The sequence below is a fragment of the Cetorhinus maximus genome, chromosome 6, assembly GCF_964194155.1.
Source record: "Cetorhinus maximus chromosome 6, sCetMax3.hap1.1, whole genome shotgun sequence".
NCBI lineage: Eukaryota > Metazoa > Chordata > Chondrichthyes > Lamniformes > Cetorhinidae > Cetorhinus > Cetorhinus maximus.
Genome location: NC_135884.1, coordinates 20,745,887 through 20,769,614, shown reverse-complemented (window position 1 = coordinate 20,769,614; position 23,728 = coordinate 20,745,887). Strand labels below are relative to the sequence as shown.

Here is a 23,728-nt window from a genome sequence, read left to right as displayed (position 1 = left end):
ACTCCACCCTGCTCTCTTGCCCACATGTCTGTCCTTGGCTTGCTGCATTGTTCCAGTGAAGCCCAACGCAAACTGGAGGAACAGCACCTCATCTTCCGACTAGGCACTTTACAGCCTTCTGGGCTGAGTATTAAATTCAACAACTTTAGATCTTAAACTCCCTCCCCCATCCCCACCCCCATTTCCGTTTCTTTCCCCTCCCTTTTGTTTTTTCCAATAATTTATATAGATTTTTCTTTTCCCACCTATTTCCATTATTTTTAAATCTATAACTATAATACCCTGTCAGTCTTTCCACCCCACCCCCACTAGAGCTGTACTTTGAGTGTCCTGCCATCCATTCTTAATTAGCACATTCTCTTAGATAATATCACCACCTTTAACACCTCCCTGTTCCTTTGTCTGTAACATCTTTTGATTATCTGCTCCTATCACTGCTTGCTTGTCCCTACAACCACCCCGCCCCCACCAACTTCTCCTCCCCCACCCCCAACCCCCCAACCACCCCTGACCTTAAACCAGCTTATATTTCACCCCTCTCCTAACTTCACTCAGTTCTGCTGAAGGGTCATGAGGACTCGAAACGTCAACTCTTTTCTTCTCCGCCGATGCTGCCGGACCTGCTGAGTTTTTCCAGGTAATTATGTTTTTGTTTTGGATTTCCAGCATCCGCAGTAGTTTTTTGTTTTTACAAATGGAGGAGGTATGGAAGCATCAATGATATAGGATTTACTGGGGCAGTTAGAAATTGGGGGGTGCATGGAAGCACGAGTGTAGGATATAGGTGTTGAGAAGCAGTTAAAGAGGGTGTGGACAGGCAGAACAGGGAAAGGAATGCATGCTCTGGGAATGAGGTTCAACATTTGGCGACCAGAGACAGGGAGGGTCAAATCCTGGTGGAATTTCTTAAAAGGGCTACCTCAGTAGAACATGATGCCATCAGTCTTGAATGTCTCTCCAGGAGATGAATAGCATTAGAGGCCACCATGAAAGACTGAATCATAGGTGAGTAAGACAAGTAGGATAAGTTTAATCACATTATAAAAAGTATGATGATAAAGGCACAACACAAATAACATACAATTGTATTCAGTTTGATAATGGTGCTTATACAAAGTGCTCACATGTGATTTCCAATGTGAAGAAGGGCTTTTATTACGTTATTTATCCCAAGTGTGAATAGACCAAATTACATAGCTGGTAAGTTGCAAGAATGTTTAGTTGGTTTATAAGAAAAGTATTGCTACAAGTGGGACCCTAAAGTATTTTTCTGTTTATACCACAACAGCTGGTGGCTCTATAAAAATAATCATCATGAATACTGAACAGAATAATAGTTCAGCTTTAGGGATACTTGAGGCTTTATTTTCATCAAAGAATGATCCAAAAGTGTCTTCTGTAATCACTGATTGTTTCTGTGTGCAAGAGGCGTGTGAGTCTGTGTCTCAAAACAGCCATTGGAACCAATGCCAATGCACTTGAAGTATCCTTAGTCAGAGGACTATTTATTCCATCAACATTATGCCTATTCAGTCACACGGCTACATTCCCAAGCTAGGTAAATCAAGTGTGGCAACTTTTTTTCCACTAAAATGAGTAAAATTTCATTACTGATTAGATTTAGCAAGCTACATGGTCACTTGGACTATCTGGAGGTTAATAACTTTCAGTTATTTTGGTAAATGTGGCACAAGGGACCAAACTTTAAAGAAATCCTATTCTTTGCTTGCTGTGAAAATAAAAATATCTTCAGTACTTAATTTCTTCACTGCCACTGAAGTAATTCCCCAGAATATTGCCTGTAAACAATATTTAGTTCAAGATCAATTTGTGCAGAATAATCTTTCTGCAAGTTCTTCTGTTCTTAACAAATCACTTAAGAGAACGAAAGTGAAAAGGGAATTTTGTAAAAGCTACAGAATTGGGTCAAAATGCCTATTGTAGTTTAGTGATACTCCTTGCAGAGCTGATGCAATCAGGCCACAGGGAAAGAAAAAGTGTTGTTAGTGCACCAATCTTGACCTGTATGAAAATGAAATCTGCCAGGGGGTTACAATAAGTCTTATACGTGTGATAGATCCATAACTTGTTAGCAAAATATAACTGAATCATGAAATATTGGGAACTTCATGGTCAATCATGAATCAGAGCTGAACTTCAAATTTAGTGTGACAGCAAAAGTGATGCAGGCACTAGGTGAGATATGTTTTCAGATACATCATTAGAGAGGTTAAAAAGAAGATTTTTCTGCCAGTATAATGGAAACGCTAGTATGAGATACCATTTGCAGTCAGCCCATTCCTGTGTAAAACTTAATATATTCTGTGGATCCATCCTGTTTATTTCATTAACAAGCTTCCCACCCTCACCAACACTTCCCCACCCCCACCCCCACCCCCCTGCACCCCACACACAACCACATTTTATTAACAATATTGAAGTTAGTGATTCTACACAGCAGACTAAGGTCTAAAGTGTGTACATGCAAGCTTGAATAGTTGCAATTCAGTGAGTGATCAGTTAACCATTGATGGACAATAGTCATATTCCGATTAAGAATAGGCAACTAAGTATTGACAATACACATACAAACTTTTTTGTGTTTTCTACCACTGATATGAACCCAAGATTCCTCAATATCTTGCAAACAAAACACATAGATAAGTGAGAATGAATACAGCTTAACAAATTGTTCATCATCTTGGAACAAATGTCACCCAGATTGGTTTTAGGTCACCTTTGTTCTGTAAACTTATCACAAACTCATGGAAAAGTTTGGGAGGTTTTGAGGCTTTACATGCCGTTTGATTTGGGTGGGAAAGATCTGACAGTAAGTTATGTTCCTAGACAGCACCAGTACAATTACACATGGTAATTCCACTTCTTTTCCAAAGGTTATCGGGGGTAGGTGGAATATGGAGTTGAGGCCACATTCAGCCATGATCTTATTGAATGGCAAAGCAGGCATGAGGGGTCAACTGGCCTACTCCTGCTCCTAATTTGTATGTTCGTATGATTTACCTGTCAAAAACTGTCAGTTAGGTCCAAGCATCTCAAGCAGAAACATACTGGGACATTAGGTGAAGCTGAAAAAATGTCTATTGACCCTGAAATCAGTGTTCAAATACAGCTGCTAATTGAAAACATAGTCTCCTCCCTCCAGCACCTAATTAAACAGAGCTGATTTTTTTTTTTCTTTTAGTAGGTAAAAAGTTTTTTTTTCTCCCAGTTTTCCCTTGAAAGTGCTGAATGCTTGCTGTTGGACAGTTCCATGGGTGCTCAACATTCTCAGGTACATTACCCAAGTGGCAAGTTGTTCATATGTGAGCCTGGACAGCAAATGTGGTATGATAACATTATGGTTATGTTACAGGACTCATACCCAGAACCAACATGTATTCAAATTCCACAATGCCAGCTAGGGAATTTAAAATCAATTAATTAAAATAAATCTGAAATTAAAAAGCTAGTATCTGTAATGGTGACCATAAAACTACCGTGCTGCCGTAAAATCTCATCTGGTCACTGATGTCCTTTAAGGAAGGAAATTTTCCGTTTTTATCCAATCTGGTCTATATGTGACTCCAGACTCCCAGCAATGTGGCCAACTCTTAACTGCCCTCTGAAATGGCCTAGCAAGCTACTCTGTGGCATTCAAGGTGGCTCACCACCACCCTCTCAAGGGCAATTAGTGATGGGCAATAATTGCCAGCAATGCTCACATCCTGTGAATGAATAAAAGACAGTGTTGGCAATCTAAGTGTTGGTTCACATAGCTGTACCCTCCATATTGTCTATGCCATCAGGCCAAAAAGACAGATTTTCATTGTTCATTGTCCTAATTTTTCTTACTTTATAGTGATTAGATTTTAAAATAAGAAGTATCTATAAAAGTCATTTCATAGGCTGAGTCCTGAGACTCTATTATTTATTTCAGCAAAACTACACAATTTTGCAAAATTAGTTCTGAGTTTTGATTATCCTAAGTGGCACTTGTGTTGCTGTGATTATTTTGGGTGGCAATGAATGAATTACATAAATGTAAGTGTAATTTGACATATTACTTTTAATGGCAAACATGTATGCCTCTAACAAAACAAGGGGCAGCACACAATAATTGAATGAATTAAACTACTACAGAACTATTATGATATTTATAAATCTTAAGGATGTCCTAAGGCTAAAATTATCGTACATATTGGGGACAGCTTGTAAAGTTGATGGTTCTTTCTACAATTTGGCTCACTAACTCTGCATTTCAAAAACTTTAATGACTGACCCGATGTTGTCAAGAATATTTCTTATGAATTCGTGGAATAGCTCTAATAGGATTTACAACTCTTCCTCAGAGGAATTATTGTGAAAATCTAAAGCAGAGGGAAACCCTTCAAATCAAACAGACTAATTTGTGTTGGCATCTCATAGTTAACTATTTAACTTAAATGAGCGTCTTTCAGATACAAAACCAATGGCTAAAACAGAAAAATGTCCTTTCCTCTGACAAGTGTATCTTTTATACAAGGATAATTTTAGAAATTATGGAAATTTGGTTTTAACACTTTCATGGCAAACATTTTAAATATGACAGCAATTAGCCACTAAAATGCATATAGTGTAACTAGAGGAATGGGTATCCGAAAATATGAGCATTTAACAATTCAGTATGAGTATAACAATGACACGTATTTTTTCCAGCTATAACAAACACTGTGGGGATCATAGAATCATAAAAAAATGAGAACAGAAGGCCATTCAGCCCAGTGTGCCTGTACTGGCACTTTGAAAGAGCTAGCCAATTAGTCCTTTCTCCTACTCTTTCCCCTAGCCATGCAATTGTATCCTTTTCAAGTATTTATCCAGTTCCATTTTGAAAGCTATTGTTGCCTCAACCACTATTTCAATTGGCACATTAGAAAGATTGCTGTAGAAAATAACAGTAACTATTTGCCAAACCTGTTTATCCAGTACCAAGGATAGACTGCTAAAATGCTTAAAAGTTTATTTGATGCTCCCATGACACATAATATTAACTGACTGTTTGCCTTAATGTACAGTGCAATAATGTACCCAAAACTGAGGAGGTCTATAGAAAATAAAAACAGAAAATGTTCAAAATGTTCAGCAGGTTAGGCAGTAAAAGGTCATTGACCTGAAACATTAACCCTCTTCCTCTCTCCACAGTTGCTGCGTGATCTGCTCAATATTTCCAGCATTTTCTGTTTTTATTTCAGATTTCCAACATCCACAATATTTTGTTTTTGTGTTAGACCTGTAGAAATACAAGTCGTGATGTTCCTTTCATTAATTTATTTTGCATTGCAAACATACCATTATTAAATCTATTTCAATAAGGTACTGATATAAAATTGTTCTAATTAACATTGCCTAATTTAGCTAAGACCCTTGCTTGGACATAATAATTATGTGTTACACTCACCTTCTGATGGTACAAAAGTCAATTGTCATTTGTTTTATTTCAGTTAAATTGATTTTATAAAAAACCACTGCGGTATAATTCCTTAGGGCTCCAAACGTTGAATCACAGAACATTTCGAAAAGCTGGAAAAATAAACCAGGGTGAAATTGGGACTCGGATTCTAGGAGCAGGATGGTAGAGGGACGGAGAGACTTGAATCAGGCTGGGAACAGTAAGTATCTTTTCTCTTTAATTACTTCTGAAAACCTATATGTGTATATTTTAATTAATTAATGCAAAGTATGAATGTATGAGATCTCAAATGTCTTTTCAAAGCCATCAAGCCCTCTCTGTGCTTTCCTTAAATGTTAAATATTTGATTTTTAATATAATTTTAAATATGACCATACATAACAGAAACAACTAGCATTACTCATGCAATGATCAGCTATTACGATTACATCAATCGGACAGCATTTCACTTTATTGGTCATTCTTTCACGATAATGCCTATATTCCAGATTTAACCTTGACCAGGTTCAGATACAAATCTTTTTTTAAAAACTTATCAAAGGAATTGGACAGCGCAGTGGATTGCAACGCTGTTCTTTCATCTTTTAGACTAAGGTTCAAACCCTGATCAAAAGTCTCCTCTCTTGCCCAAATGTGGTGAAATGACTTCAGGCAATTTCAGGGACATTAAAGCATAAACTCTTGAAAATGATCATAAAGATCCTGGATCAGAAAATAGAAGACTTTTGGAGCTGCCTGAAGTATTCTTATAAAGTTAGTGTTAATTCTCACTGTTGAGATAATGTAAAGGGACACATTTCCCTCACACCTTATCTTTTTAGACCTAACCTGGGAATCTCTAATGCCATAATGATTAAGTGTTGCACACACTAACTTCCCCAAACTTTACGGGCAGATATACCCACCGTTTAATGTTAAAATAAAGCACGAGGTCTAATGTACTGGACTTGCATGAAAATTGGTTTGATGGTTGTTTCCAACATAAAGAATTCAACTTCAAAATTGTTGCCAAATGTATACAAATATGAAAGGAATGAAATATTAGCAAAGTGTTCACAAGTCTTAAAAATTATAGGAAAAATTGCTAACTGACCTAGATTATCATAGCAGAAAAGTAGTTGCTGATATAATAAGTGATGGTGTTTTATCAAATAAGTTATCATAACTAGCAGTCATTATAAAGAATTAATTATTTTTTGAAATCATTAGTAGTTAATTTCTAGCCACACATCTGAATAGAAGTTGGAACAGTATTTAAACATTACTTTTAAAGTAGCTGGTCACCACCTCATTCATTTCCCTATTGCCTAATAAATGACAACAGAGGGCTATAAAAGGGAAGCAATTCTTGATATTCCATGTCTTCAGACTTTTGCTAATTTATCTTGCGTGTGAAAGGATATAAATTAATCTATCTAGGTCAACATATGCTGGGCACTGTCTTTTACATTAACAAGTAACACTATAATTGGATATAATTCGTATATGGATGTAACAAGGCTTGAGGTATTGTTATATCCTTACCTTGTTTGATTTGGGGCTATGTTCTGAAGCTAATTGGTGAGAAAATCTATTAATATCCCTAATAATGGTGTTGTAGGATGTTCTGTCCAGAGTCTATTTGTTTCATTAATGACACAAAGTCACAAAATTGGAATAACCTACTTGAAAAAAGACGTAGGAAAGTTCTTGAACTATGAATAGTCAGGATGTGAATTTTCAGCTGGAGACACCTGGGTTGAACTCTATTGGGAAGATGTCAGATTGCCTTCTTTGTGCCATCAATTATAAACTGAAGTTAAGACTTTAGGAAAGATTTCATGTGTACCTGCATATGCTTTTTCAAGTGATATGACTTCTTTCTGGTAAGTAGGCCAAGTTAAGGTTATTTTGTTCAGTGTTTAAAAATACATCTACTCTTGTCATAAGGCTTTAAATGATAACAGTCCCTCCATTTTAAGACGTGCGGACCTAATTTTATTCCATTTACTGCAAGGTTATCAAATATTCACTATTGCTTGCACCTTGCATACAAAGTTGCTCGAAAACCAAGGACATTTCTTTGCCATTTCAGTGTGTTGCATTTCTGGACTTGATTGATCTTCTTTTAACCAATTCAGTGCTGTAACTTTTTTGAATTGCTTCTTACCACTTTGAAAAAACCTTCGCATATTGGTGCAATCCCTTTCAGTCCTCTCAACTGATCTCTTACCATTGGATAAATCATTCATGTTGTTCATCTTCTAACTTACATTCATTGTCAGCTGTAACAAACGTTTCCTTTCATTGCTTGAAGTAAATAATGCCATGCAAATAAGACTGTATGCTTAGTCTGTGTTCATTGTTTGCTTCGTCTAGAATTTAATTTTTTTCTTTGATCTTGTAAAAACTCAATCGCTACACAATATATAAACAATTTAACACAGCTACTGTCACAGTATGAGTAGTGGTGAAAACTTCATCAAGCCTCTATATCAAATCCGAGCAGCTGCCTGATTGCATTAGTAACCTGGTTTGTTCATGGTACTCCATGATGTTAGTGCATGATTGTGCAACAAAACAAATGCACAATCAACAATTATTAGGGAAAGACTGCAAAGAAATAGAAAAAGTTGTGATATTGCAAGAGCAGTTTAAACATAAAGTTATTACAAATTGAAGTAAAAGAATAAAACTAGCCTGGAAACAATGCTGTATCCTTAAAATTAGCTTGATAAGCCTGTAAAAAGGTGGGGGGGGAAATATCAATGTCAAATTTGTCAGGATAATCAAGTACAGTAGTTCCCAAACTGGGGTTTGTAGAGACTTATTTCCAGCAGTTCAGTAAACAATGTGAATGGGACTTATTACAGTAATGGCAACAATCACTGTTGGCTGCTATTCTGGTCATCTTCATCTCTTTGGGTGGCACAGCCAAGAGCTTGCACACAGGCCAGTATCAGGCCTGGGGGCCTAGTGTAGTTGAGACCCTAGTAAGTGATCGCTGGGCTGGCACTAGGGCAGAGGCAGTTCTCGAAACAAACAGGTACGTAACTGGATGAGGAGGCTTTGGACTGACTGAAAATCACAAGAGATAAGAGGCTGCAGAGAAACCCAGAATGTATTTGGCTGGGGCTTGGGGGAATTTGGAAGGAGCTACCATGTCAGCCATGTCCAGAAGCATGGAATAACGATGAAGCCAAACTTTGTTCACCAACTATAGCAGCTGAGCCTGTGATTGGACTAAGACTAAAACCTTGGTCCCAGTTACTGGCGGTGTCAGCGATACTCCTGTGCAGACAGGCCATTAAAAAGCGGAAGCAGAGAGGGAAAGAACCATAAAACATGTCTGTGCAGTAAATAAGTGAGTAGTGAAGGGTTACACCTGAAATAGTGCCAGAGTTCTCAAGAGCAGGGGGGTTTCAGGCAGCGAAATATTGACCAGAAACATTGCTGAACCTGTCAGGTAACCTATCAGCTATAACCTTTCAGCTGAATGAAAGATAGAAGTTTTCACATCAATGTTCACCATATCAGATAACTCTGGCAAAATTCCACACAAGTCCCTTTAACACAACATTCATGAACTTTACATTCAGCAATGTAAATGTGCAAGGAGTTCATGATATTATAATTTTGATGGGGGTTCTGTGATTTATTATCTATTTGAAACGGTGTCCTTTCACCAAAAATGTTTTGAGAACCACTAATCCAGCATGAGTTTTAATAATCCTATTTATGGTAGAAAATGGAGCCAGTCAAATGTATAATTTGTTCCCGCTTTTCAATCTATGTTGCTTACTCTTCGACAATCTGACAAGCAGAACTTTTGAATTTTGCTTTCATGATTTTTGAAAGAAAAATGTGCGTACACTTCATAGCGATGATAATAGGGGTTATTTTAAACCTCAAAAAGTGCACAACATTGTTCGTGACAAATTTTAGCATTGCTTAAAGAAAACTGGACCTTGCAGTCTCCATTTCAAGAAGCACAACACTGAAAATAACAGCAATGAGTACCGAGTTCTAAACCATCCAGAAATGTTGGTTGATGGGTTAATGAGCAGTGAGAGCATGGATTTAAAATTAAATGTTAACCAAAGCAAGTAACTTAAACCTAGAATATTTATTCAAAAGTTGGACCACAGAACAAATTTAAAATTGAGTGTTCCAAATATGAGGTTGTTAAGATTGTTATGTTTTGGGACTTTCTCTTTTAATTTAGGGTAAATGAAATAGGTCATGTGACCTGTTCTGAAGTCTGCCTAACAACAGGCCTAGGTGATATGGTTGTTAAAGATTATAGGGAGGCCTTGGTTGTTTGCTGGAAAGAAGGTATAAGGTGCTACACTTGGAGACAATATGGCAGTGGCGTCTGTGTTTACAGTGGTTAGACTGCTAGTCTCCAAAGTCCCATCAAGGTGTTGAGAATATCAGGCTGTAAACAGTTATGCTTTAAACTGTCCATTTACTACCAAGGTATGAGAGAGTTGGGGTCTCAAGGATAGTAATCAGCATTTCAACCTGGATATCACGCCCATGTGATTCACATTGCCATGGGAATGGACTTTGAGAGGGGAAAGATTTCTAAAATACATCTGAAACTCTCAGATGCAGCTACCTTCCAGGATCCAGGAGGGTGCAGCTAGAGGACAAAAGTCTCTATGGCTCACAGCACAGGAATGCAGGTAGGAGCTGGGAATGAAAAGACCAAGCTCGTGAGGATTGGAAACAAGGCTAGAAGATTCTTGTGCCAGAGGGTGAATCATCAGGAAAAACCCGCACTGTGATACAGTTCTGGGGTTAAAAGTTTCCAGGCTGGGAAAGAAAAGGAACTGAAATAAAGTAAGAACTGAATTGTCCATCAGGAGCTAATGTGGGCAGCTGCTGCATTTTGAAAAGGGTCATTACATTGTGGAAGCTTTTTATGGATACAGGGAAAAGCTAAGCCTACAATTATTATTTAACATTATTTTTATTACTATTGAACATTATTTATATGGCTAATATAGACTAACTTCTGCAAAATGAGTTAACAGAGAATCTTTATGCTGTGTTCGTGGTTTTATGCTAATTTTAGGAAGATGACTTGCTAAAGACCAGGCAACAAATAGATAAAGGTCAGGCAACAACCATTTTTTTTCCCAGTTTGTGACCTTTTTGATTACAAATATCAGGTAAAGTTGTTTGCTTAAAACTCAAAGGTCAAAAGGTAACATCTTAATGTAATGAAACTGATGATTGCTGTTGGTTTAGAATATCATTGGATAAGTAGAAATGCAGCAGTTTGTAATCAGCCTTATGCAATGGTTGCTTGGTGGAATCGGGGACAGATGGGCGAAGTACTGAAGCAAGTAAATCTAGCAGGAATTTGGCCAAACTTGCTGTTGGGGCCTTCCTGCTCTAGGGAGGGTTGCTGGGGGTGAAAATAAGCCAATTATGGACCGTTGCTATCAGAGAAAGGAGCCAACCATGGACCGTTGCTATCAGAGAAAGGAGCCAATCAGAAAGTGTGTACATGACAGGGCGGGAAGCAGAGGCCTATTTAAGCACAGTGACTATTTAGTCATTGGTATAAGTATTATTGAACTGTCTGTAACAGAAATCAAATAATAAAGTGCAGTTGTCTTGGGCGAAGTTCTGAGTTTTGGGTCATTGATATCCAGAGTAGACCTCAGAATCTGGGTGGTGGGAATAGCCTACACCAAGAATCACTTTGGATTGGTTCTGGGAGAACTGAATTCCCACTTAAGAGACAGTGTGGGATTTTTGGTTGTGTTAAAAGTAAAAGGAGAAAGTTCTGTTCAGACAAATGATGTTTAGTCAATGTTACTCCAAGTTTGCTTGTTACAGTAAAAAGTCTGTAAACTGAAATCTTGCCATGTCATCCTTTCATTTATCAACTAGAAGTTCGAATTTTTTTTTGTTATTGTTCTCTATGATGATCGTAACATGAGTTAAATTTAGTGTGTAAAAATTTAAAACCAATATTGGAAAAATGGTTCGGAATTTGTTTGGAAATAACCACCTCTGCAATACCCCAAAGATCTATTCTTGCCACCACACCCATCCCCCCAATACTCATTTACATGTCGCTCCTCAGTGATATCATCTGAATTGACATCAGGTTCCACACATACACTAATGCCACTTAGCTTTCTCATCTAAATCCATCATTGTAACTCTCTATTTGCTTCTTCCTTATCTACTTGATTAGCTTCCCCTTAAATGCATCAATACTATTCAATTCAGCCACTCTTTGTGGTAAAAGCAAAATACTGTGGATGCTGGAAATCTGAAACAAAAACAGGAAATGCTGGAAAAACTCAGCTGGTCCAACAGCATCTGTGGAGAGAAAAACAGAGTTAACGTTTCGAGTCCGCATGACTCAGAAGAAGAGTCAGGCGGACTCGAGGCATTGACTCTGTTTTTCTCTCCACGGATGCTGTTGGACCTGCTGAGTTTTTCTGGCATTTTCTGTATTTGTTTCATTCTCTGTGGTAGCGAGTCCTATAATCTCACCACTCTGGGTAAAAAAGTTTCTTCTGAATTTCTTATTGGATTTCCTAGTAATTATCTTATACTGACGGCCTCTAGTTATGCTCTTCCCACATGTGGAAATATTTTCTGTTCCATGTTGTTCTTTCACACAATGCTACCCTTGCTCTGCTACAATCACATTCTGCTTTCTTACTTTACGCCACTAAGCACCTTTTTTTAGCACTGACCACTACCATTAACAATCCCTTTGTCCTTTAGTTCATGACATCTTTGTCAATCCCTCCTTTGTCCCCACCTATCGTTGGCTTTCTATGCAGCTCCACCTGCCCCAACCCCCTTAAATAGTATAAATTTCATCACATTTCCACTTTTCAGCTCTGAAGAAGGGTCATACGGATTTGAAATGTTAACTTTGTTTTTCTCTCTCCACAGATGCTGTCAGACCTGCTGAGCTTTTCTAGCATTTTCTGTTTTTGTTTCAGATTTCCAACATCTGCAGTATTTTGCTTTTATTTTCTGATGGTTTTTTGTTTTATGGTTACTGATGTGGCTGGCGAATCAAGTTACATTGCTGATTTCAGTTGCTCTGCAGAATCTCTTCAGCTACACAAACCATGAAACAAATCTAATCACAGACCAGCAAATCAATGGCAAACAGCACTTAACAACTACAGCTGAACACATGACCCAAAAATATTTCAAAACTGAAACCTGAGCTTTAATATTTGGGGAAAACTCAAATTTTCTATCACAACAGAGACAAACAAAACATCACATTTGACTCTCACTGCAATGTAACATGAAGTAACACAAGCTAGAATGATCCTCAACTTTCAAAAAGGACTCCCAGGTCTCCCTCTTCTTGCACCTGCAAAATTGTACCATGTAGCGTATATCATCTCTCTTCATTCTTCCTACCAAAATTTATTAACTCATTTTTTGCATTGAATTTTATCTGTCATGTGCCCACTCATTCCACCAGCCTGTCAACGTCCTCTTGAAATCTATTACTATCTTCCTCAGTGTTAACTACACTTCCAAGTTTCATGCTGTCTACAAATTTCAAAATTGTACTCTGAACCATTAATGTAAATCATTAATGTATATCCAAAACAGTAGTGATCCTCGTAGTGAACCTTGCAGAAATCCACGATTTATCTCCCTCCAGTTTGAAAAACAGCCATTCACCACAAATTTGTTTTCTATCCCTTGGCGAATTTTGTATCCATACTGAAACTGCAATTTTTATCCCATGGGCTTCAATTTTGCTAATAAGCCTAATATGAGGTATTTTATGAAACACCTTTTCAAAGTCACTGCCATCACCAACCCTCTGTTACCTCGTCAAAAACTCAATCAAGTTAGTCAAACGCGGCTTGCCCTTAACAAATCCCTGCTGGTTCTCCTTTATTAGTCCATGCTTATCTACTAAGTGGCTGTTAATCTTCTCCTAGATTATTTTTTCTAGATATTTCCCCACCACTAACATTAAACTGGCTGACTTCTAATTGCATGTTTTTAAATCTCCCTTCTTTTGAACAAGGGTGTAACATTTACAATCTTCCAGTTCTTTGGCATCACCCCTGTTTCTAAGGAGGATTCAAAGATTGTGGACAGCGTCTTTGCAATTTCTACCCTTACTTCCCTCAACAATCTAGGATTTATCCCATCCAGACCAGGCAACTTATCGATTTTAAATACTATCATCCTTCCTAGTCCCTCCTATTTATTTTCATTTCATCCAGTATCCTGTAAATGTCCCAGTTCACCTTGGCTTTGGCAAAGTCCTCTTTGTTGGTACACTTTTAAAAAAAAACAATTTGACTTCTGGTGACAAAAAGTATTGCTAAAGAGGCCACATTAAAAATAAAACAAAGTATACCATTACAGTTTTTGATACATCACATTGTTATCTTTATTCAAGTTAGTTTATCACATATTGAGAAACCAACAACCTCAACCTGAATTTTGGAACTTAATGTGAGCTCAAATTCACTAGAATTCCCAATGGGCTGTGAAGAGTAACGCAATTATTATTACAGAAGCATCAGGAAGGCTTAATAGTTTTCAAAAATACAATTCCTAGGCACATGTATAACTGTATAACGAAACAAACAAAGCCTTCCAAAATGTACTATAGCAGCTGCAAGTTGAGAGTTATCTAAACCATTTTTGTCCATTTGTGAGGGATTGTATTGCATAGTTTCATGGTTAAAGACATTTTCTCCAATGGTTCTTAGGGAATTACTGAAATGCAATTACAAGCAACATTTTCATTCCTACAATGCCATTTGAAAGTGTCAGGGTGAAAAATTACCACAGGTATGATCTTTAAATTCATGGGATAAAGGATGCACATTGGGAGTTAATACAATAATAGAAAGTCTGACCAAATGATGCAGAAGGGTCAAAGTGCAAGTGTATGATGATATCAAAACTGCTTATTTGACATTATACTGGATAAGTGTCCAACACATTTGCTATTCACACCATGTTTAAGATTAATTGTATTTTCAAACTGGCAATGGTGTGGAGGCCTGCTTAATGTTCCATTTGTAAAGTTACCCACTGATCTGCATGAAACTGTTGTATCCAAGAAGCAATCTTCAATAGGCCAAGAAATCTGAACCATGTTATTTTTGGGCCATTAAAATACCATGAACAATCAGTAGGGTAACATTTTCTTTGAAAGATGTTACAAAACTATCCAGTGGCATCATTGAAAAAACCCTGCCATCTCAGTTGAACTGTTAGCAATAGGTATAACTGCCAGGGAGAAAGGAAAGACAATACCATTACCAGACTGTGTTTTGGGAGAAAACCCCAAACCATAGAATTGACGATTAAATCTGAAATGTTTGAGGGCAATTTTCAATATAGATTCCATATAAATGTAAGCTGTTATTGTAAAGACTTAGGAATAAATATATTTTTTGCTTCTCCTTAATTTTGTGCCATAACCAGCATACACAACAGGGATTGTAGAAAAGATGAATAAGATTGTCTGAACTTTGCTGCTTCAGAGTTTGCTCTTTCTTGTTCTAGATGTACATTTTTATCTACCCTATTGTCATGTTGGCGATTGCTTCCGGCTCTCCATTTTGTTCCCCCAATCCAAGGGCCATAAAGCACCTGAAAAAGAGGGTGCCTTCCAGATCTTCACCAGTGTTATTTATGATACAGCTAGAAACAATATGAATCAACAACCCTCAATGGGGATGTGCCTGGCCTATGCCCAGCACCTCTATATAACATATTGAGGAGACCAGGAACTCAGAATAATGAATGAGTGAACCTACTCTTAGCACCTCTGCCCATGCCACAACACCAAAGTATTGTATATCCAACTGTAGATTATCTTGTCTCATGCTTAAAAGGAAAAATAGTCCAATACATATGCAAGACACCAACCAAAATGTAATTTTATGAAATAGCATTTAAACTTCTTCAGTAAGTCATGTCAACAACACTTTAAATTTTTTCACATTAACTCCAGGCATGGAATTTCCATTAATACCAGGACATGGTCATAATGCAGCATTCATAAAAGCTAAAATATCTGTACAGGTCTTAGGATTCAGCAGTTGTTGGTAAAACATGAATGTAAATGGTCTTGGTGTTCAACATTTTCACTGAAGAGTCAGTTGTAATTTCTGAAAAAAAGATAGACATTATTAGCAACTTTCTCATAAAAAGACAATTTTATTAAAGGTAAAAATCCAAGTCACACTTATCCATGCTTGTTTTTTTTAAATTACAAGACTAGCTTACAATTGTTGATCATAGAAATAATCTGTCATCTGAACTAAAATTGAATAGAATATAAATAAAGCTCAAAGCTCAAAAATAAGTTCCAAACAACCTTCCCAAATATCAGTGGTTTACTTGCTATGCCCAATCCAAAAGGGAATGCCTGAAAAGTCTGAAACTGGACAACATCATCTCAAAGTCAAAACACCCAAATTAATGGTAATGTTTTGGCAAATTAATTCCATCCAGTGCATTGCAGTGAAATATGTAATTTGATTTGCATATATGACCAGACACACCTGTAGTTTTCTGTAAATGTGCATCTATTTAGTTTTCCATGTAGGAGCAAAAGTCAAAAGAAAACTGGAACTACACGACTGCCTCCCGTTGCAAGCAAGGAGTTATCCCCCAATGATAAACATTCAATATCAATTCAGATATTATTGCAATGCTTGCAAATCATTTTCAAAACAAAGTTTTATAGGATAATGTTAACCAGAAATCTGGATAAGAGGACTCTTCAAAGAAATAAGAAAAAATATTTATATGAATATATGCAGAAAGATAGCCTTACATTGGTTGGCTTGTTTATAGCTCTGTGCTAACTTCAATCTTTACAGATAATTTAGGTTACAAGTCTTTGAAACCAACACTGTTCTGCAAAACATGTCAAGTCTTTAGCAGCTCTTCAATTGTTTTTAAACGAAAGAGCTGAGCCAGGAATCATTTGCATCAAAAGTTTGACTGATCAAAATTTGGGCATTATCGTATTTTGTAAGGGAGTAAAGCATACTTCATGTCATCTTTCATTCACTCCCTATTTTGCAAAGTGACTTTGAAATGAAGCTTCACTAAAAGGACTATATGATACATTACCACTGCTTGTCCTGTCTAATGTTGTCACTGCTCATTCTCACTATATCATGTCCTCACTGCTCAATCTAGATTAAAAACTGCCGATAAGCCAAATGGAACAAAATGAATCCAGTGAATATCTTTCTTTAGTAGCAATTTCTATTCTTCTCTAAATTGTGTCGATCCTCACGAGGATCCTACAATAGACCATGACCCATTTTGAAGTTAAAAAAAGGCTGCACAGATGCAGCAGCCCATTTTATTGGCCTACCTACACTGCATGTGAAAATTCATCTGCACAACACAGGTCAAAGATTAATTCAGATTGAGTACAAGTTTCCCAAATGGAATTGTACCAGAAATAAAATTCAAATATTGCACTTTAAAGCTACAATGGTGTGTTCGTGGCACTCTGATATTCATAGAAATGTAAAATAAAGCATGAAGATATATAATTCAAGACATTCTGTGCATTTAGTTTTTTTGACACCACTGAAGCAGTATCAAATAAGAATTGACTTCATTTCTCCACTTTTTGATGGTGGCACTTCCAAGTTGGGATACTGCCAGTGCTAAACCCTAAAGCATTAACAGATTTATTAACTGAGATATGCACAAAAACTCTAAGTGGCTGAGTGAGGGAAGTTAAAATGTTGAATAGGCATAATAAAAATATGCTAATCAGTGTAAGCTTCAGTCAAGGTAGTAATGGAAGAGCTGTAAGCTGCGATGAACACTTTCATGGGATTGCTCGTACACAGGAGAAAATAGATTTCCATTCTGAAGCCGTGACGCCTCTCAACTGTCCACATTAACACAGAAAACTTTCCAGAGTTTTACACCTTTCTACAAACATCAGTGGATCAAAAGTTATTCCCTTAGTGAAAATCAGAACATCACCGTTGCCAGTACAGTAATTAACAAGGCATTGTATCACAAACAGCAATGGGCTTCTTGTGGCACTTGTAATTATATAATAGATGTGAACTAGTAAACATTTCAGTTGATATGACATTTTGTTTAAATTATACTATTGTATTAATAACAACATATCAAAATAATTATATCTTACATTGAACTCTCATTTAAAGAATGACGTGCAATAATATAACACAGGTCTCCATTATTTAGGAAACATTAAGAGTAATGACACTCAAGATTCTTTCTTCTTTACAGGCTTCTAAATGATGTTTCAGCACATGAATATATTTTATGCCTTTTTGTTCACCAGCATGCCATTATTTTAATCATTGGAAGTATTAACATAATTTGGCCAGGGATCCACATTATCAAAATTAGTTTTTGAAAGTGCTATTTCTACACCAAATGGGAAATGGCAATCTAGAATCATCTCTAATCATCAGTGTTCAATTAAATGTGATCACTTGGCTTATATTTAAAAAATATATAGGAGATTGCATCACATATTTTCTTCACCCACAGCCCACATAGGGACCAATGAATTAGTTAAATTTCTGTTGCAAACCACTGCTGAAGTTTTAAAATTGAAGTCAACATCAGAAGATCAAAAATTCTGCATTTTTGTGGCAGCTTCAGAAAATGTCAATTATTGTGGACACTGATTATTTAAGAGCATATATTTTAAAATGACTCAGAGAAATTATCACAACTAAGTTTTGCATTATTTGGGCAAAGTATACACGCCACAAGTTTCTGTGCTTTGGCTTATATGGAATGAGCTGACTTAAATCTAATATTCTCGTAGTTAAAATCACATGAACAGTAGTTGCAAACAAATATTACAGCAAGCTTAAAATACAAAATGGGAGCAGACATATTTCTTGTAAATAAGCGGGGACAACTTTTATGTAATTATTAAAAATCAGTCTACATGATAGCATTTAAGAACTGACCCATAAGAGAAATTAACAGATTCTGAAATGTAAATGATTGTGCAAGGACATGTTTCCATTGCCACGCAGTTGGAACAACCTGGTTGTCAAGCTTCTCTCAGGTTACAATCAATACAGTAGTAGGACAAAATACAGCACCTATATTGGTCTGTAACTGAGCATTATAACATGGACAAGAGCTTCTCAAGTTGCCCTTTTTCCATATTGTTTCATCTATCTCAGGTCAAGATGATTGTGCACCTTCCAGAACCAACACAGTTAAGGTCAGGAACTCATCACAGTTGATGCGCACCAAAATTGACTATTCTGCAGTACACCAAACTTATGCAGCACAATGCTTCCCAGGCCGACTTGGCAACCTCCCCCTCTCCAATTGTGGGAAACTGGCTAGCCTCTGCTTGTTGTTTCCTCCTAATTTCATGACTGACATTGGTAACTCACTACAGGGGGAAAAAAACAAATTAAATCACTTTTTAAAATCATCTTCAAAGTCATAAGCAATAATTATATGGAACACTGGCGCTGAGACACTCAGACTCAGGTGACAAATGTCGCTTTTCTTGTTAATAAACATTCCCAGCAAAACGCTCAATGCTGCATGGTTGATCTATAAATGAAGGCACCACAAAAACTCAGCATGCAGGTAACGCTTAGCATGACTTATAATGTCTAAAGACAGCTTACCACAGCAAGCAGCTGTCAGGGGCAAAAACATGTCGTACACATGTACTAAAGATTCAATGTATTCAAATTTAATCTTCCAGTACTCAGCAAACATCGCGAAAATACAAATGGCCTGGGTGGGGAGGGGGAAGAAAGTATATTTACAACACATACGCGGGGTATACTAAAAAAGAAAACTTGATCTCTGATACTACAGTTGAAGTTCTAGTTATGCTAAATCCAACTGTTTCAGCTTACAGATCATTATACTCCTGGTGTACTGAACTCTCAAAATGTAGTTGTTCCACAGTTCTCCCAGTCAGTGCTTAAATCATCAAAAAGACATACCTTCTGCTTTGGTATCATTTAGGCACAATTTTAGTTTCTGGCTTCTGAGGCCAAATACTTTGGCTGTCTCATGAAGGAGGTCAGGGTATGTCAGCCCATTCTGACCAGCTGGGTTTTCCAGCAAAAGAGCTCCAACTGTTCCTTTGAGGCATTCTGTAACAGAATAACAGCGTGTAAGCAAAGTGCTAAGGAAAACCAACAACTTCAGTCTGTGGCTCATTTTTTGTTGTTCCTAAATAATAATTCATACATCTCTGAGATACACTGGCATGAAACAATCACAAAGCTAACAGATCAGTAGCGGATTGCCTTTATGCTGAATTCAAATTGGCCCTGCTTTAGTTACAATTGCAAGTTTTCAGCTCCTGGTATGCATTTTTAATTAAGGTGACGTACTGAAGCAATCAGATCACCCACTATGAAGAGCTTTGGTCTGGTATGTAGTTTGGAGCACAAAGGAATTTGGTTTTCTTGTTAGGAGAAATAGAAATTCTGACCCTAGATATTAACAATGTACTTTGAAAATCATAGTATGATCAGGCTAAGTTAACATGGTTTTATAAAAGTGAAATTGTGTTTGACAAATTTATTAGAGTTTTTTGAGGATAGGGTAGATAAAGGGGATCTAACAGGTGTGGCATACTTGGATTTCCAAAAAGCATTCGACAAGGTGCCACACAAAAAGCTAATGTGCAAAGTAAGAGCTCATGTAGTTGGGGGTAATATATTAGCTTGGAAAGAAAATTGGTTTAACAGACAGGCAACAAAGAGTTGGGTTAGGTTAAAGGGACATTTTCAAGTTGGCAGGCTGTGACTAGTAGAATGCTGCAAGGATCAATGCTTGGGCCACAGCTATTTACAATCTATATTAATGAGTTGGATGAAGAGACAGAGAGTAATGTATCTAAGTTTGCTAACAATATAAAGTTCAGTGGGAATTAAGCTCGGAGGATGACACAAGGAGGCTGCAAAGAGATATAGACAGGTTAAGTGAGTAGGCAATGAGGTGGCAGATGGAACGTAATCAGATGGAATATAATGTGGGAAAGTGTAAGGTTATCCACTTTGGTAGTAACAACAGAAAAGCAGAATATTTTTTTAAAAGGCATGAAACTTCTACATGCTGATGTTCAGAAAGACTTGGTTGCACTCAAAGGAACACAAAGTTAGCATGAAGGTACAATTAGGAAGGCAAATGGTATGTTGACCTGTATTGCAAAGGGGATTGGCATACAAGAATAAAGAAGTCAATGCTACATTTGTATAAGATTTTAGTGAGACCAGGTGTGAAACATTGAGCACAACTTTGGTGTCCATATTTAAGGAAGGATATACTTGCATTGGAGGGAGTGCAGCGTAGATCCACTAGATTGGTACCTGGGATGAGAGAGTTGTCCTATGGTGAGAGGCTGAGTAAATTGGGCCTGTACTCTATGGAGTTTAGAATGAGAGGTGGTCTCACTGGAATGTAAAAGGTTCAGAAGGGGTACAGACTGAGAGCTTGTTTCCCCTGGCAGAGAAACCTAGAAAATGGGGGCACAGTTTCAGGATAAGGGGCTAATCATTTAGGACTGAATCGAGGAGAACTTTCTTCATTCAAAGGGTTTTGAATTCTTGGAATTCTCCACCTGAATATATTTAAGGCTGAGGTAGACAGATTTTTGGTGTCTCAGAGAATCAAGAAGTAAGTGAAGCGGATTGTGAAGTGGAGTTGATGCTGAAGACATTGCATTGAATCATGGCTGATTCTAGTTTGGGGGCCTGTATGGTCTAATCCTATTTCTTACGTTATGACCTTATAACTATGACAGCTGTAATATTATGGGGAAAATTATTTAACGCAGATACAATTTGACCAAACCCAAATCACAAAAGTTGAAAAGGAGACCGAATTGGTTGACAGAAAACAAATGCCCCAGCAGGGCCAAATAAAAGGCTTAATTTTTCATCCACAATTTCTGCGTCAAAAGTAGTTTGCTTCTATGATGAACAAATTAGTTTTTTGGATCTGATTCAAACTAAAAGAATAGATTTGTCAACCCATATAACATATTACGGTCTAAAGTTGTTTCAATATTTACAGTTCTTAGCAGAATTATTCATTGTGCTTTATGCCTGAACTTTTGGAAAAAAAAATGCAATGGATTTGTTTTGAAAAAAAGGAATTACTTGATCATACTGACGATATATTTTGACATCCCCATGATTTCCCACACAGATTTCCTAATTTAAGTCAGGTTCCTTGGGTGTGCGGTAAACTTAACATTTTATCTTTAACAGAATCTGTCCTTTTATTTTTAATCCCATCCATCATTAATAAATTGTAAAATATGGTACAATATTTAAATTAATGGTGAATTTCTTGGGGAAGAATTTTCGTGTTGGCGAGCGGAGGTGGGGCCCGCTTGCCGACGTGTAAAATGACGCACGGTGATGTCAGGCGTGCGTCCCGACGTCACTACGCGTCATTTAGATTGTCAGTTCAGCTGGTGCGCAGCTGAGTCGGCAGCACACCCACCAAACTGCCAAAGGCCTATTAAGGCCATTAAGAAAGTAATTAAAGTTGTTAAGAATGATGCCCGTCCAACCTTAAGGTTGGCAGACAGGCGAAGAGCCCAGGCGGCCTTCACATTTTTCATAAAACCTCATCCACGGGCGGGATGAGGTTTCATGAAGGGTTTATTAATTAAATAAAACATTTTGAAAAAATTAATGGACATGGCCCAGCTCATGTGATAGTTTCACATGAGGGGACATGTCCTTAAATTTTTTTTTTACCTTTCTTCAATGTTTCATAAGTGAAAGTAATCTCCCTAAGGCACCTCTGTGACTCAGGGAGATTTCTGTGATCTTTCGTGCGCATGCGCGCAAAAGAGTACAGGCCCCAACTCAGGGAATCCCTACCATCTGCACAGGGAGCGCACAGCGCTCCCGGGTGTGTGTCACGCTGGGCGGGCCTTAATTGGCCCGCCCACGTAAAATGGTGGCACGGCCCCAATTGGGGGCGCCGATCAGGTTCGCGCTCGACCCTGCCCGCCCCCGCACAACCCCCCCCACCCCCGACAGGGGGAAACTTCTGCCCTTGGAATGTAACATTTTCTTACAATTCCCTTAACATGGCAATTAACAGAGCATCCTCTGGTAAAGCTTTCACAGTTATGGGGCCTGTCCTTAATTGTAACTGTACTTAAAGGAGCTTACAGCATGCAGTGTTTGGAAAACTAGAGCCACAGTTATGGAAACCAAACACTGGAGTCAGTGTATGGTTCCACTCAGTTCATTAGGAAAACCTACATCATACTTGCCTCATAGAAATACATTATTTAATTTAACTGTCAAAATCTGTAACATTCTCCTCTCAACTTCATTCCTTTCAAAATGGAAAATGTAAACCATGTACAAAATACAATAATATAGCATGACAAGGCCTTTATTGCAAGGTGGAATGGACTATAAAAGTACCGAAGTCTTGTTACAACTGTACAGGGCATTGGTGAGACTGCAACTAGAGTACTGTCTACAGTTTTGGTCGTCTTATTTAAGGAGGAATATACTTGCATTGGAATCAGTTCAGAGAACGTTCACTAGGCTTATATCTGGGATGAAGGGGTTGTCTTATGAGGAAAGGTTGAGCTGATTGGCCTATAATCATTGAAGTTTAGAAGAATGAGAGGTGATCTTACTGAAACATGAAAAATTCTGAGGGGGCTTGACAGGATAGATGCTGAGAGGATGTTTCCCCGTCTGGGGAAGTCTAGAACTAGGGGACTCAGTTTCAAAATAAGGCATATCCCATTCAAGGTGGAGATGAGGAAGAATTTCTTCTCTCAGAGGATTTTTAGTCTTTGGAATTGTCTACCCAAGAGAGCAGTGGGGGCTGAGTTACTAAATAGACTTGAAGCTCAGTTGGACAGATTCTTGATCGACAAGGGAGTCAAGGGTTATGGGGGACAGACAGGAAAGTGGAGTTAAGGCCACAATCAGATTAGCCATGATCTATTGAATCGTGGAGCAGGCTCAATGGGCTGAATGGCCTATTCCTGAATAACCATGATCTACTGAATCGTGGAGCAGGCTCGATGGGCTGAATGGTCTACTCCTGTTCCTATTTCTTATGATCTTATGACAGAACTGGAAACTGTATTTTTCATTAAAACATTTAAATTATACCAGTACACAGGACTATTGAAAACGTGACATGAGAGATCACCATGTGGGTGGCATAACTCAAAGAACGAACAGAATATATTGGAACACAGTGAATTCACTTTCATCATTAGTATGTACTTCAAAGGCCATGTAACACCAA

The 23,728-nt window shown here is 37.6% G+C and overlaps 1 protein-coding gene across 3 annotated transcripts in view; it reads right to left on the bottom strand.

Annotated features, from left to right (window-relative positions):
* Nucleotides 1–13,819: 13,819 nt before the first annotated feature.
* The window catches only part of iars1 (isoleucyl-tRNA synthetase 1), a 189,664-nt gene continuing 179,755 nt past the window's right edge, over nucleotides 13,820–23,728 (bottom strand). For all 3 annotated transcript variants that reach the window (XM_078543384.1, XM_078543383.1, XM_078543385.1), the window contains exons 33-34: nucleotides 19,420–19,572; nucleotides 13,820–15,582 (exon numbers count right to left, since the gene is read on the bottom strand). In XM_078543384.1, coding sequence (XP_078399510.1) covers nucleotides 15,500–15,582; nucleotides 19,420–19,572 — 236 coding nt within the window. In that variant the 3' untranslated portion in view covers nucleotides 13,820–15,499. The remainder of the gene's footprint in view (nucleotides 15,583–19,419; nucleotides 19,573–23,728) is intronic.